Genomic DNA, 15953 nt, shown 5'->3' with positions numbered 1-15953 from the left:
CTATTTTACTACCTTTGTCACACTTCTACTTTCTGCATGGTACTAGAAGTTCTGCAAGTGTCCAAGATGTTCTGTGGTTTATAAGATTTAATTTTGTTATGTGTGTATGCCTGCAGCAACACTCAGGGCTGTACAGACTTTAGTCTTCAGGGTGTTGGTTTTCCTTAATACAGTATGTTTAAAACTGCCTAGAAGTTTACCAAGCTGCCTGGGAGGAGAAAAAGGAGGAAAATAGAAACTTGCTGTCCTTCGTTATTTGATTTAAGGCACGTGAGTGGAATTTTAGAGAGAAATGCTGAGTCTTTCTCTGTCACACGCTATACCTTGTTTTCCTTCTCTGTAGAATAGCAAGTAGTTCTACCTTACAAATAACTTAGTTTTTTAATGCTTTGAAGATTTTACAGTAAAATAGGAAACTGACTGCAGTGGCAATAGCTGATGGTTCCTGCAAGTGTGTCAGAGCATGATCTAAAGTAAGATCACAGGTTCATCGGGGCATGTGAGTTCCTGACTGGAGCTAACTGTCAGCTTGGCAAAATCCCCAGGTGCTTCAGTAATCTGTTTTAGAGCACCTGGGGAACAGGTCCTGATGGACAGACTTGTCTCTGTGGATTTCGTCCTGCTTAAAAGCCAAGCATCTTATTTTCTTTTTCCTAAACTGGAATTTAAAGAAAAAGCAATGATGTGATAAAATGATTGCCTTAAAGGACAGCAGAAGTGTTCAAACCTTCTCAAAGTAGTGGGAGTCCAGCATGTTCAGTTAATTGGCCATGTGTTCTGTATCTGTGACTGTTCAGCCTGCAAAAGATCAGTCTGCCTTGCAGTAGAGAAGCTGTGTTTTCCGAGTGAGCTATATACCTATTTGAGCTGTGATCAGCACTCTTTGCCTTCCCTAAGGAGATGGCAGTGATTGTAGCATTTATCATACATAAAGGGATCTGTCTGGCTGTATATAGCTGCCAGAAGACATGAAAAATGGGTAGCAAGAGGGCAGTGTCCACAATCTCAGTAACCCTTCAGCCAACAAAACTGACAGTGAACTAAGGAAATCATTTGCTTGTGTGTGTTTGTTTTTTTTTACCTGAACCCCATACTTAAGAGCATAGCCATGAGTGGGGCAGATCTGGCAGCATGGCTGTAAGGAATCTGCTAGCAAAATGCTGTCTGAAATGCTGGTCTAGTGGTCTGCTCATGAAGCCATTGGCCCGTGCAGTGACAAGATGAACTTCTCAGTTGAAGCCAGTTCTTGTTCACTCCAGAAACTGAGTACGCAGCTAAAATGCTGTGGGTTGCTTTAAAAATGGCTAATTGGAAATATTGTGGAAGTGATGGGCGAGAGTTTGAGTTAGTGGTGTTTAAATAGCAGCATTAGTAAAAGCAGAGAGTTGTCTGGCTTATTCAGGATTGAGAAAAGGGCAGAATGTAATGCATCTTCAGCTGCTACCAAGCAGCTCTGTGACTGGAGCAGAGACATGAAGCCAAGGGCAAAAGTCTTCCTTAGGGGAGGAAAAATGAAGCAGAGTGAAGTGCTAGAGCAAAGGAAGACAATGAAAATTCGAACTTGGTTTTAGCTTCATCTCTGTGCCTTATAACTTGTAAAAAAGACGACAGATTCTTCTGGCTTGGCAAAATTGGCTGCTTTCTGGGAAATGCAGTAAAAGAGTGTCAGAGGCCTCTCTGGGGATGCTTACGTGTTTGCACTCTTACAATAAGTGTGCATCTTCGCAAGGAAAGGAGAAAGAAAGGACTTGCCGGTAAAGATCCTAGCTGGTATACCACAGAGTGGTACGTGACCTTTTTCCACTTCTCTCCTGTGGGCCGTGAAGCTACATGGTAGTTACATGGTCCAAGCTTAGGCTTTTTTCAGGTTGGTGCTACTGTTTTGTGTTTGTTTCAGAGCATGGATAAGTAGATGTTTAAACCAGTTCTTGTATTTCCCCCCAAGTTTTGCATTTTTATCATCATTTTTAACTGAAGTGTTGGAAAAAAGCTTTCAGGCATGAATTTACAATAAATTAAGATCTAATAACACTGTTCACTTTAGCAGTCCATTCCCCTAGAAAATCCTGCAAGGTGTTTTCATTAAATAATCAGGTAAGACTTCCTGCTCTTCCCCAGTTTTACACAAGTTTCAACACCATATCTACTGAAAAAATGCATAGGTCAGGTTAGGAAAATCGTGTTTGTGCTATGGAATTTTGTCATTATCATGAATGTGTGCATGGCATGGACAGGTGAGTCCCAAGCCTGCAGCTTTCGTGCATTCAGAGCGTTCCTTAAGGTCACCCTGCTGCAGCAGTGGAGGTTGATTCACACTGTATACCAATTTGTCTCTGGGACAGCTTCTTATCCCGCTGATTTGTTGTAACATTTTTATGCTAACTCCGGCAAAAGGAGAACATTTAAGGAGAAATATTTTTAATTGTAGATGTAATTTTCCACTTTTGGGTGCAAAGTGATGTAGAAGAGGGGGGAACAGCATGCTGTGACCAGTCACCTCTGTCTGCTTTCAGTGGAGCACAGTTTGAGAACATCTGGACTGTAAAATGCACCTCTTGAACTTTCATTGATCGGTTCCTTGGGCTCTCAGCCATAATGTGTATTTTTAGATACTTGCAGTAAATCTTCTTGCCTGATAAAGAGTGCCAAATCCATAGTTCTAGTCAGCTGCTGTTTTTCTGGATGGGAAGTAAGGAAAAATGGTTCCTGGTTTAAATAGTTAACCTGCTGCAGCACTGCAGGCTGCAGTTTGTGCAGCTCTACCTGGGTTGGCTTTAAACTGGCCAGCTTGGCGACTGGTGTCAAAGTCCAGCTGCAGCAGTGCTGGCTCAGCATGACCTGCTCTGATCTCTCTCTCTCTCTAATCCTAGGAGAAAAACTATTGGCCTGGACACAATAAAACAATCTCTTTCATTGGCAAAACCATCTTATCTAAGAGCAGAGAAGGAGAAAAACGCGTGGGGCTTTTTCATTTTCGTGGTTTACGCTTTACCCTTCCCTTTTACAAGAACAAAGATGCAATATAATTTAATGTAAAGTGAATGGGTTGACCCCTTATACAGGTAAAAGCTTGATGCATGCTACAATTACGTGTCACGCTATAGCAGAAATATTCACTGGGACTTTAGAAATGGGACACGCTCTTTTTGAAAGAAGGAGAAATTAGTTCTGCCCTATAAATGTGTGCTGTCTGCCATCTGCAGCAGTACACGAGCTAGTGGTGAAATGCTTTAAAAGCATACAGCTAGCCCCAGAAGGTCTAAACTCTCTGATTGTCTTGGTCCCGTAGGAGCCAGAAGTGCTCTGCTCTTGGATGAGGGTGCCCTGTGTCTTGGCCTGCCTGCACTCAGCAGATAAGTTTATTTTAGCCCTTTGGGTATTGCCTATCGCTTCTCTGAGTAGTCTCTGAAGCTCATTACGTTTAGTTTGCACACCTGTCTGTTTTGTGCTTAGTAGGAATAGAGTTTCTGTATTGCCAGCTGTTAAAGAAGGGTAATGTACACTAAAAAACATGCTTGTTAACAGGATATTTTTTTAATTATCAGTTTTGATTCAAGACAAGTCTTGCTGTCTCAAAGCGTACCCCATTTCTCATTCTATCTCTCCTTCAGTTTGTCCTAAAAGTATCACAAAGTATCATGGGTTCTTTAAAACAACTTGTATTTATAAGCCATTGAGCTTGCTCAAAACTGCTCTTAGTACTGCAAACATTGTCTCAGATTAAGCGCTTTGGAGCAGGGCTTATGTTACTTGAAGAAACACCTTATCAAGTGCCTGCTGTACCTCTAAGTAGCGTATGAATAATAAACTTGTGGGCCAACTCCTTCTTGCCCTGGCAGACCGATCACTTCTAGGATCCTAAAAATCAAAGTGTTTGGATTGTCAGCTTTTTCTCTCTCCTCTCCTACTCTTGCAGTGGATGCCTTTGTCAACTTGCCCTGAGAACAGAAGCGTGACACCATCCAAAAGCTCTCTATCCTGCATTTTTCAGTTGTAAGCTCTCAGCAGGTCACGAACTATCAATTGTTAACCTCTTATGTTTGAAATAGTATATTGAGAGTGAGTGCAATAACACAAGGGAAAACAGGTTTATTAAGGAGCAGTGCCTTAGAGCAATGAAGAGGAGAAATGATCACAGGATCCTGCCTCTTTAACGCCCTTCCTGGTCTTTGCAGCCAACAGTTTGTCTCATTTCTGCTGCTTGTTTTACAGGTCAAGTGCAGTAAATGTCTGACGTGAGGCTACTGTAGTCTGAATTCCTTGCAGATATACTGGTTTTGTTGAAGAAGTCGTATTGGTTTTGCGGTGTTTTATATTGCTCATTCAGACAAGACTTTAAAACAATTACTTAGATTTGTGGGAGATTATATGGAGTTGTAGGTATTTAAAAACAAAACCAACAAACAACCTACACTAATAACACTGGAGGCCTTGTTTTCTGTTGGGAAGTGGCATCTTTCAGCTACTGAGAACCAGACCCCAAGTCAGAAACATGAATTCTGACCTCTCTGGCACCATTTTTCTATGCGGTCTTGGACTTGGGGTTTAGTTAGGGAGTATGTATTCATTGCGGTTAGATTCTGGGGAAGGTGCTAGTGCGTCTTTGTCTGGAGATAGCTGACTTAGCAATTGGTGACTGGCTTGAGAGGTTAGTGCAGCGCTGGTGTTAAAATACTTCTCAGGAATTTCCAGCAGTCTGACCGGTTCTTCGTGCTTTCTGTCTGGAAGCGAATGCAGCTGTAACTTGCTGTCATCCCTTTGGGTGCATTTTTCTAAGTTTCCTACCTCTTAATGTTGATGATGCTCTCCTGATGAAGTTTCTTTTTAATTTTTCCTGAAGCAGAATTGATAAATCTTGGAAGTCTGTTTGCAGCTGTAACAGACATCGCTCGGTTCCAAGCGGGAGGACAAGTTGTTAGATTTTAGAGCAAGGGTTTTTAATTCGGCATTTTTTCGGTGTCTGAGGGCTTACATTGCAATGTGGCTCCTTGCCTGAGAACATCCTCGTATCTGATCAGTGTGTAAGCTCCTTTTGGATATGGGCTGTGGGTTGTGAAGCACCAAGTACGGTAGTGCCAAAACAGAGCTGTGGGGGCTGCTGCAGTGGGTCACGTAGCAGGGGCCAAAGCTTCCCTGCCGGGGCAGTGCTGCGAGGGGCAGTGCCCTTGGCTTGCTCTGGCGGGTGCTTGGGAAATACAGCCTGGTGTGCTGGAGGATGAAGAGGGTTCTCCTGCAGAGCAGCGTGGTTGGATTGTCCTGTTTTCTTTCTCATCTTGTTTTAAGGAAAATACTGAGTGAATGAGCTCTTTCAAATGCATCTGCTTTACTTATTTCCTGGTCTGAACTCCGGGGTAGCAGTTTGTTGCACAAATGTGCAAACATTGTATTACATTCCCCCAGCAGCCTGTGAGGTCAGTGTTCACAGCATACTGTTGTATCACTGTTAATAAATGTTTGTTACAAATATTGAATACACAGGAAAAAGCAACTGTGCTCTGATTCAGAGTTAGTGCCAGGCATTTTAAATGGCACTTTGCTCAGCTAGTTATCTCCCTAACATTTTGGGCTATCAAGAAACTATTAGTTCTGTGTTTAAAGAGCAGCCTAGGAAATAACATGTGTGCCTTTTAATTGAAAATATGTGAGGCTTTATATGCTGTTTGTTTCTTCCAATTTCTGCTGTTTTGGTAAGTATTTGGTAGAACAGTTACACAAAAGCTGACATCTGGAATTGGCAGAGAAGCTGCAGCCAGGTGCTTGTCTACGCAACGCTTCCTGTACTTTTGTGCTGCATCTTCAGGGACAGCAGAAGCCTCCCTGGGCTGTGCAGCACCTCTGAGGTTCTCGGTGCCACTTCAGGCAGACCATCTGATGAGGTGAGGGTCTTACATCTGCGTGATGAAGGAAGTTACGCTAGCCCTTGCGCTGCGGTTACTTTTTGCTGCAGGACAGTGTGTGCTTCCTGTCCTGGTTCCAGGTCCAGGGGAAAGGTTTGTTCTCTTCCCTGCGCAGCTCCCTAGGCACACTCCAAACGTACTCCAGCCACATCTCCTCTGTGGTGTTATCTTCTAGAGCTCAGTTAAAAGTGAGGGGGGGAGGTACGCGCTTGGTCACTAAATGGGGAAATGACGGGTTAACATGGCTGTCCTGGAAGGGCTGCTTGCTCCGGGTTGTAAGCAGGTCTGTCAGGGTTGAGCCTGCTTCAGCTCGGGCTGAGTCCCCCACCACCAGTAATTTGTGGCAGAAACCCAGCAGCTGGCACGTAGTAAGTGCATGCCATTGCCTGCTGAGGGAGCCAGGGCTATGCACATGAGTGTATTAGCTGTTTGTTAAAATAATGATTATCAGCATGCTGCGTGCTCTGATAAGGCCATCCAGTCCTGTGGTTTAGGCTCCACGTGGCCAGGTGAGGTTTCTCCCAGCCACGAGCAGTACGACGGGGGTGACCACACGCACTGTGCGAAATAGCTGACTTTCTTCTGAAGTACCAGGCAGGACACGAGATCAGGATTGTCAGCTGTCTCATCTAGCAGAGTGAGGTGTAACCTGCGTGCATCAACGGGACAAAATACTACAGCTATTTGTAGTCGAAACAGCTGGTCTGTTTGTTGCCAGAAGCCAAGCTACAAGGCGTAGCTTTGTGCCTGGGGGAAGAGCAGTGTATTTCACAGTAACGGGCTGGCTGGTACATGCTTGCTTTTAAGATGCGCAGCGAAGCCGTAAATTCATGTAAAGTTATTGTGCTTTGTCTGAAAGGTTGCCTCTAATATTTATCATGAATGACAGAACCTAGATACTTCTCAGAAGTATATCTGTAGTATGGTTGGTTCTTACAGTGAAATCTTTAATCCCAGATGCTGGCTATGACTGGTCCAATGGTGTGACCAGACTTGGTACCCGTCTACTGGAGTTCCTCTTGCTTATGTACTGCTGACTGTGAGACGGAATTGGTCTAAGGAACTTTCTTCTCTGTCTCCTTCTTACATAGGAACATAATATTTACTGGCCTCACAGAGCCTGTATTGGTAAGATGAATTGAGATCCTTAGCTCTGAGAAAAATAAGTGCCAAAAATTTCTCAGATGCTTCTTCTGTTTTTACTCTGTTCTGATTGTAGCGTTCTGAATCTTCTGTGTTTTGGGTGACATTGGCTTCTCTAGAGAACTAGAGAACAGTTCTAACAGTTCCTAAAGGACTTCCAGAATCTGTTGTGCCTAGGATGCTAGACAAAAAGTAGTTTTCCTGAGGAAGGCTGAAGTCTGATGGCTAATTAATGGCTAATGCATTAATCTAAAGGTATGGGCAGATACTGATGCTTGTGTTTATTACAAGGTTAACATCTAAGTAAGATGAGCTACAGATATTGTGGGTGCAAATTAAAATGTAACAAGTCCTGATCATTTTCATGGCAAATGTGGGGCAGCCCTAGGACTTTCACATGCCTAAAACCCAATCCCTAAAACAGCTTGACAGTGTCATTCCCCTGAGCTGAGGGACTTTTCAAAGCAGGGTGACTTTTTGTGTTCCTCTGTCTTGAGTTAAAAAATCCTGTGTGAAATTTCAGCTCTGCTCAAGTCAATGTATTTTGCTGTTACATTCAAGTGGACTTTTTTTACTTCAGACACCATTGGCAGACTGCAAAAAGTGAAGTTCATGTGTGATTAACACCAAGCTAATGAGAGAAGGCAGATTTCTTTATAGCACTAAAATTATTCACACTAACATGTTGAAAAGGGTGTGTATTTTTCCTTTGCTATTCTAAAGAGTGGCCAGACTTATCTTGCTTGGATTGAAAACAAAAGAAAAAAATAACACATGGCTGTGGCTTGAAAACAAAGACATGGCTGCAGGTCTCTGGTTAGTGACTCTTCACTGCAGTTCTGGGGAGTTAAGAAGGAAAAATAAAAAAAAAAAACTTGAAACCAAATCCAAGAGCTGATTCCTGACAGACACCAGCAAACCAAGCTTCTTTGAGACCGAATTGCTCCTTGATTTGCTTCTATTAATAACAGCTGACATCAAATGACTCAGGTAGATTAATGTTATACATTTGAAATTCAGGAATAAATTGTTGCCACCAAATAAATATCAGCCCAGCTCTGTTTGCTGTGGTTTGAAATCTTTATATTCTTAACTATAAAATCTACCTTAGATTTTTTTTCCCCGTTTGAGAACCAGAACTTGTGGCCCAAAATATTGAGGGGGAGAAGGTGCCAGACTGCCTTTATCATAAAGTTGATGCAAGTTGCCTTCTACCCATGTGCTAGCTGAGCCCAGAGCTGTTTAATTTCCAAGACTGGAAAAAAACAGATGCTTTCAGTCTAGTGGAGCTGTTAATGCCAGGCTGATGCCTATCAACATGTGCGGTGGCACATAGCAAACACCAAGCTTTCCAGCTATAAGCCCAGAAGCATTATCAACAGCATCAGGCCTGAGCTACTTATCTGAGTCCATGGTCAGCGTTTGTATCATTGTACTGGGCTGTACAGAGATCATCTCACTAGAAGCCCCCTCTGGTCTAAGTGGTGCTGCTTGGTATGTGTAGATATACCCTCACTCCTTCCTCAAATAGAAGTGCTCTTTCCAGCAGTTGGAGGTACGAGCAGAGCAGGAGGTGTTGAGATGCGCAGTAAAACAATGCAAGCTGACAGCCTTGTGCCTAATGCTTGTATTTGAGACACCAAGCATTCTTTTGTGGTTTCGCTTCTTATTAAACAGACCCAAGCCTTCAAAGACTAGATTAATCTGTAAATGGGCCTTTTAAATACGTAGTTGCTCTCTCCTTCATTCTCTGGACTTGAGAGCCCATTAGTGTGGTTTGTTTTTCTCCTTTCACTTTAACCTCACTGGGAAGCTATAGAGGAACAATGCTGGGGAAACTAATTTACTGCAGGTAAATGGGGATGATGTGTAATGTGATGGGGTAAATAGCAAGCTTGGAGAGTTAATCCAGAGTTAGAGGCCAAATGAGTACTCTCCATACTAAATGTGTGCATGTCCCTTGTTAAGGAGCTAACTTTTTGTTTGGGTGGCCATGAGAGCTGCTCAGTTCTTCCACAATTTTGAGATGCCTCATAACTCTTATTATTTGCCATAGGTTGTTAAAACTCAGCAAGAAGAAGGCCCAGAGAAGTACCTTTTCTTCATCCCCTGATGTCTTCAGATTTAGCTACGTTTTGAATTGCTGAAGTACCTGTTGGCTGTTGTGCTTTTCCTGGAAAATGTTGGTAGTGCATCAGAACAACTGACTGCAGTTGCTACAGCAGCACTGGTATGTACTGTATAGCAATGCAAATCGGAAGGGCAGCACAGGCACGCGCTGAAAGCACGTTTGGGCTGGAATGCTTGTATGTCACATGTCTGTAGGTAGGCCTGCTGCATGGCTCCCTTCCCCTCTCCCCAGTTCCTCAGTGAAGAGGCGGCAGAGGGAAGGATTATAGGAGGAGTCCCTCCATAACCATCCCAGGCAGAGCAGCTCCTCCAATCTCTCTCTGTCTGGAAGTACCACGTACTGCAAAAATCTGCAGGTGCCTTGGAAGAGGTGGGGCTGGACTGGGCTATCCTGGGAGTTTGTATTGACTTAGTCCTCCTCTAATGGGTTTTAATTTGTCCTGAGGTCCAAGTTTGCAGTACTGAAAGCTCCAGATTCAAACAGTGCTCATAATGTGTTGTGGAGAGATTATGATTGTGCAGAAAATTATTTTTTCTCTTCTTTGGCCCGTCTAAACTTCTCTAGGAAGTATAAACTATACTTACGAATAACGAGACAGTTTTTAGTTACATGATTACATGTCTTCCCACCCCCAGCATTCTGCTTAATTTCAGCATACAGGATGATCCCACGAGGGGATGGAATTATAGCTGCATGAGCAAGTTCCAATCTGCCACTTCCTAATTTCTGAATGCCTGATTTTTTTCCAATCAAAATACCTTCCTTGTGATGGAGGGTTTTGTGTGTGTTTTTTTTTAATTATGTATTTAAAAACTTGACCATAGATCACTATGACAAAGAGGAAAGTTTAATGTCCCTTTTTTTTTTCCCTTGAAATAAAAAGCTCTATCTTTTGTACCTCTCTCCTTTTCTGGATATTGTATAGGAATATTGAAGCTACAAATAGAGTTGGGTATCTGCAACTGTTAAAATAATATGAATCAAACATAGTTGGTTTGTTGAGCAAATTATTTCACTTTTTCTGCGAGATCTCTGCATTCATAATCTACTGATAAATGTAATTATTTTTTTTGAAAAATAAAGGATGTTTTAAGCGTCCATATCTAGAGCCATATAAACAAATAATTTCTTAAAATGTTGGGTAACTGAAAGTGGATTTGGGGAGGAGCAGTTTAGTCAATCTTGTTTTTTTAATCATGATGAATCTCTTAAATTTTGTTCAACCTGGAGTGACGAAAGGAAGTATTGCTACCTCTTCTGCAGGAGTTTTTCAGGGCTTCCCTGTCAGAAGAGCAGGCTGCTGGATTTCTAAGGAAACACTGACATACGTGACCATTAAAATTTTCTAAATGCAGATGCATGGAGCTGGTGAAAATTTACCCAGATGTTGAACTGAAAACAGATGTCATAATTGCCAGGTTGTGATCCCTAGGGAACCTAGTTTCTACTAGGGAACTAGGGAGCCTAGTTTCAATCTGTAAGAAATATAACTTTTACTGGTAGAGATAAGTGATGAAATAGAATTTGTGCTGATCTTCAAGGTGATAGCAATGGTGTTAATCACAAAATCCCACATGGCTAGGCTGATTCACAAGTAGCTACCTCTGAATTACACTTCCCATTTCTCTTTGAAAGCTCCTAAGGGTAACGTTGGGTTAGGTATTTCCCCTAGCCCTATTCAAAGTTATTTGCATCTTTCTGGGTAGCTCTGTGGTTTCCTTAAGATTGTCTGATAGGAACTTTAATAGCCATAAATTCCATGTAAACACTAGATGTATAAGAAATTTAATTTATAGACTAAACTAACATAACTTATTTTGCACAAATTAAACAATTCCATTTCCTCATGTGTACTAGATTCAATATAAAAGCTTTTATGTCACAGACACACACACACACACACACACACACACAAATCCAACAAAACACAAGAAAGGAAAAAAAAAACGCCCTAAAGAGAGGGCTGCTTTTCATTTCCCCCTTTGTAAATCTGTTAAGCATTTCCAGGTTGGGTGCTTATTCCAGTTTAATATCACCAACTGCGAGAGCTTGGCACATTATCTTAGGTTTAAGTCTTTCTGAATTAAGCTGCTTTAAGTATTTCTCCACCATGCCATTTGTTCCCGTGGCTGTGCCCACGCTCCACTGCCCTACCCCCCTTTTGCTGACACAGCTATTTTTGGAGCTGTAGTGTGACCTGCACCAGGGAAGCAATCCTGCTTCAAGAAAAGTACAGAAATTAAAAACAAAAAAATCAGCTGCTGTTGTTGATTAAAATGCCATATTTTCCTGATCACGCTCACAGTAATGGTCTATGTGCATGGCTGGGGCAGGGGAAGAGGGCAAGACAGAGGCTGTACAAGAATGCCTAAAGCCTGTTACTGCCCCAACAGCAATGTTGTGTCCACGTGCGGCCTGTTGCATGTACTTTGCCTGCATCTGGTGAGCTTGTTCATCTCTAGGCTTTTGTTAGGGGGCTGTGTGGAAGAACCTTCAGTTAGAAGAACAGGTCAGAATCTGGCTGCCTAGTTACTTGTCAGTATAGAAACTCAGGTGGTTCTCTCTGTGTGTTTCATGCAAGAGCTCACAGCATCATGATGATAACCCGGGGAGAGTGGGAGCAAATAAAACAAATACTGTGAGACATGTTGTCTTGACTTCAGCTCAGCTAAAGAGGATACAAGCTAGCAGGGACTTTGGTATAAAAAGCTTAAATTAAACCATCTTCCTCTTCCCTGTGTCTGTTTTTTTTTTTAATTCAGACTTTTTTGGTACCCTGTTATGGCACATTTTGTGAGATTGTCTAAAGCAGTGCTAAAAGTCAGATTTTAATGCAGATGTGGAATACAGATTTTTTTTAAGTTACTTTTTTTAAAAGCTTAGATAGTACTTGCACACACAGCATGCACCATCTTACACGTACAGTGATTTTACGTACGCTTTCCCAACAGTTCTGTACGTTGCATTGTTTCAGCTGAACTCCATCTGCTTATTAGCAAGCTATGGCTAAGGTGTGGTGACTGACAGCGGAAGGTTGTTTTAAACATTAACAAATCAACTCAGGCAGGATCTGTGCTGGGCAAGGGCAGCAGCATCAACCTTTGCTCAAGCTCTATAGCACATGACACCGCTTTTCATCCTGTGTGATTCTGAGCATAACCCATGAACTGTGAAGCAGTTGTGTGCCTGTGCCCCCACACAGGAGGGGGTAAAAGAAATCGTAATTAAACAGAAGGTACATGACAAATGTCTTGGAGACACCAGTGTGTGTGTGTGATATATGTGGAAGGAACAGAGAAGCTGAAGGGCTTGGGAGGCAAATAAAGCATTTCTAAGCACTTCAAAGACCTTGCTTCAAAAAGAGCTCAGTGAATTGGGTGCAACTTCCTTTGCTTACTGCAGATGGGTGAAAAGCTGAGTCAGCTCTGCCGAGATCTGAACTGTGAACCTCCGTGTTTTAAGCCAGGCTATGAACCTACGAGCTTGACTCTGCACAGAAAACCAGGTGCAGAAATAATGCTTCTCTTCAGACTACACTGTCTTCTCAGTACATACAAGTTGGTGCCTTAGTCAATCCAGTGAATATTTCTGGGTTTTACAACACTTCAAAGCTTGCACAAGAAACCTTTTGGGGGTAATTCTTTCCTTCATGTTGTATCACCTCTTAAAATTAACTCTAATTCTGTGTAACTTGGGAAACTGTGCTCCTTCTACATCCATCTCTCCTTGAAAATACTTGTGCTGCAGAACAAATAGAACTGCTGAACTCTCACAAAAGGGGCATCGCTCGTACTCACGTGGTAGCTCAGCCAGTACCATGTGCTGTCTGCTTTCAGTTCCAAGAGGCAGAAAAAAGGCGCCCTGAAACTGCTAACTAATGCCCTCAGGTGAGACCACGGCAATTTTTGCCTCCTGAGCAGTGACCGGGCTAGGTGCAGATAGGGCAGTACAGGGAAGTTTCCACTCGGGTGGTGGATGGAAGCCCCAAAGGTTGCCTGCCTTCTGCCCCTGCTCATCGCTGCTGGCAGGCAGGAGAGCCACATCGTTGCCCTTTGCCTATGCTGTATCCTAGAGGAATGCAAGCGAGAGATTAAGTACAGGGAAACGAATTCTCTCTGCTGTGCCTTGTTGCCTTTAAACACTGCTCAGTTGCACAGAAATTTCCTGTGGAACTTGGAAGTGTTTTACATTGCTTTAATGAAGTTTTGTACATAACAGCTAGGTGGGCTGGAGTGGATAGAAAGATGAAGTTTCTGCAAATACCAATACATGCTTGTGTATAGCCTAGAAAGAAGCATGAATCCTTCTAATCCCTTTAGGATATAGATACAACCTATTACATTCATTTTGAAGGTTTCTGTTGTGCTGCTCTCTTACTGGGGGCACCATTAACAACTCGTCTTTTCAGTTCATTAAATCAGCTAACACATTAGTCATCTGCATCAGAAATTACTCACTTTTGCCACTTTTTCTCTCAGGAAGGCTCCACTGAGTCCTTTGGAGACTTGACTCCCTTTATCTCCTTCCCCGTTTCTTTCCACGTTTCTCCCCTCAGCTTTGCGAGTGCCTTATGGCATGGTAGCGATCCCTTCGGCAAGGGTGCCTTGGACTCTGCACCCTGGGGAGCCCTCAGAGTTGTCGGAGGGTTCCCAGCCACGAGTTGCTCCTTTGCTCTTGGTGGTCAGCAGACGTTTCCTGCAGAGCTGCCAGCTCCAGGAGGAGGGGGGCAGGTCTGGCTTACTGGTGCTGCTACTGGTCGGATCTGGTTGAGCGAGGAAACAAAGTTCTGCTTGAATGCGAATGTATTTCTAGCTTAAAAAAAAACCACATACGTTGCATGTTCAGGTCATGTTAAGGATTTGCAGTGTTGCTGGCCCCCCTGTTATGACTTAAGTTCCCTAAAAATATTGAGATTAATTTAAAAATAATAATTTTTAAAATCTAGCTGTATGTTTTTAGTCTTCCTGTTTGTCAAAGCTCCTTTGGGAGAGCGGTGGTGAATATTAGCGCTCTCCCAGATAGATGGTGAGTTTTCATCTCTGTGAAAAAATTCCCATCTCTACATCTGTCTGCTTGTCCTTGGAGGTCAGTTTCAATCAGTTTTAGTGCCATTTCCTAAATCAGATGTATCCCCTGTGCCTTTTATTCTCAAGGCTTGCAAACACAAGTGCAGTAGGATTTCCAATTTCTGTCTCAGTCTCACAGGACAGGTGCAGGGTGCCACATCCTTTAGCATTGTCCTAGGCTGACTGCTTAGAGCAATAGGTTTGGGTAAAGCACTTAATTAAAAATAGTTTTGTTCTCTTTTGTTTCTGAAAAGAGTTGTAAAGTTTCAAAACAAGGCTGATAGTGACATTTCGGTTTTGTTGTGTGCCAGTAGGTGTAACAGTTGCTGTTACACAACTGTCATGGGCACAAATTCACTGTATTCCTTCAGCATGTGATTTAAATAAACATTTAATTTGAAGAAATTATTTTAGTGTTTTGCTGCCTTGGGGATATAATGAATAAAATAATTCAAGGATCGAGAGTACAAGGAAACAGACTCCCATTGATACTAAATGGATGTTGAATTAAAGCTGTACTGTATCAGATAAAGTTTATCTGAAAGAAGTTGGGTTGTTGCTCTGACTTTACAGGTATTGAAAGCTTATAGATAAGTGGAGTGTGTGTGTTTTTCTGGAACATGTATGTTTTCTGTTTTAAAGTCAGTTGTGTTTCTTTTCTTCATATGAATAATTAAATGGTTTTTGGCTGCCTTATCTACCTGAGGAGGATGATCACAATCCAGACCCTTTCTTTTCTGTATACCCAGGCACGTTATCTGGAAAATCTGAGAATGGATTGACTATATTTTACATTATTGCAAGTTTACAGGCCATGAAGTAAAGCCTTGGAAATGACGCTACAAATGATGTAAGTTCGGTTTTATTATTTGGTATCAAGTGATTGCTAAGGAGTATACTTTTGTTATATTTATGTTTCCATTGTAAATACTTGACTGATAGTAACAGTTCAGCCTGTTAATGACTCCAGTATAAAGTTCAATATAAGAAGTATTTTCCATCATCATGAAAATAGTTTGTTCTTATTGTCAGTAATATGCTAATTTACCAACTGCTATTTCTGTTAAAGTACAGTAAGAATATCTTTTTGTATTTTAGTTACTGATTTTAATTATTTAGCTTATAACCCTGACAGTAGCTTTACAAAGTCTCTCATGATATCATTTTCTATGAATTTCTATTTCTTATATGGTATCCTTTGCCAGCTACCAAAACCTATTTATCAGTAGGTTTTATTCTCACAAGCTTGTTGTTTTCCATTCTGGTTCCCTTTGGTCTAGGTGCAACACAAATGGAGATTTTGCCATAGGCAAATCTGGTACATTTTCCAAATGTGTTAGTGGGCTTTGTTGATTGAATTATCATCTCGATAACAGCCTATCTAAAATATTTGACAACATGAACTAGTTTTTAAAAGACACTCGTCAAAGTATCAAAAGAAGTCAGGCACACGGTTCCCATTAGAAAATGGAGAACAAAACTTTGTAGACAAAGCTAACGTTCATCTCTATTCAGTATATTAATTTGTAATTGAAAATTGTAACTGTAAATTGTCCTTTGGCTTCCAGTAGCATTTGTGCTCCTGAGGCCCTGAGCTTTGTTTGAAAATCCCTCACCTCGTTATTTCTCTAAACAGTCTAGAAATTTAAAACAAGATACACGTTGTTATGTAAGTTTATATGTGAGCAGGTGTCTATGTATGTACATAAATGCAGT

General features: G+C 41.9%; 1 protein-coding gene across 5 annotated transcripts in view; it reads left to right on the top strand.

Moving 5' to 3' along the window:
* Positions 1 to 15953, top strand: part of TMEM266 (transmembrane protein 266) — a 78607-nt gene that overhangs the window by 8883 nt on the left and 53771 nt on the right. For 3 of the 5 annotated variants that reach the window (XM_083850816.1, XM_083850819.1, XM_083850817.1), the window contains exons 2-3: positions 9097 to 9270; positions 14987 to 15087. In XM_083850816.1, coding sequence (XP_083706942.1) covers positions 15071 to 15087 — 17 coding nt within the window. In that variant the 5' untranslated portion in view covers positions 9097 to 9270; positions 14987 to 15070. Of the gene's footprint in view, positions 1 to 6854; positions 7026 to 9096; positions 9271 to 14986; positions 15088 to 15953 lie in introns of those variants that run through there. The other 2 variants (XM_083850815.1, XM_083850818.1) reach the window with 1 other exon arrangement.

The sequence above is a fragment of the Anser anser genome (genome assembly GCF_964211835.1).
Source record: "Anser anser genome assembly, chromosome: 10".
NCBI lineage: Eukaryota > Metazoa > Chordata > Aves > Anseriformes > Anatidae > Anser > Anser anser.
This window is presented reverse-complemented; position numbering and strand designations above follow the sequence as displayed.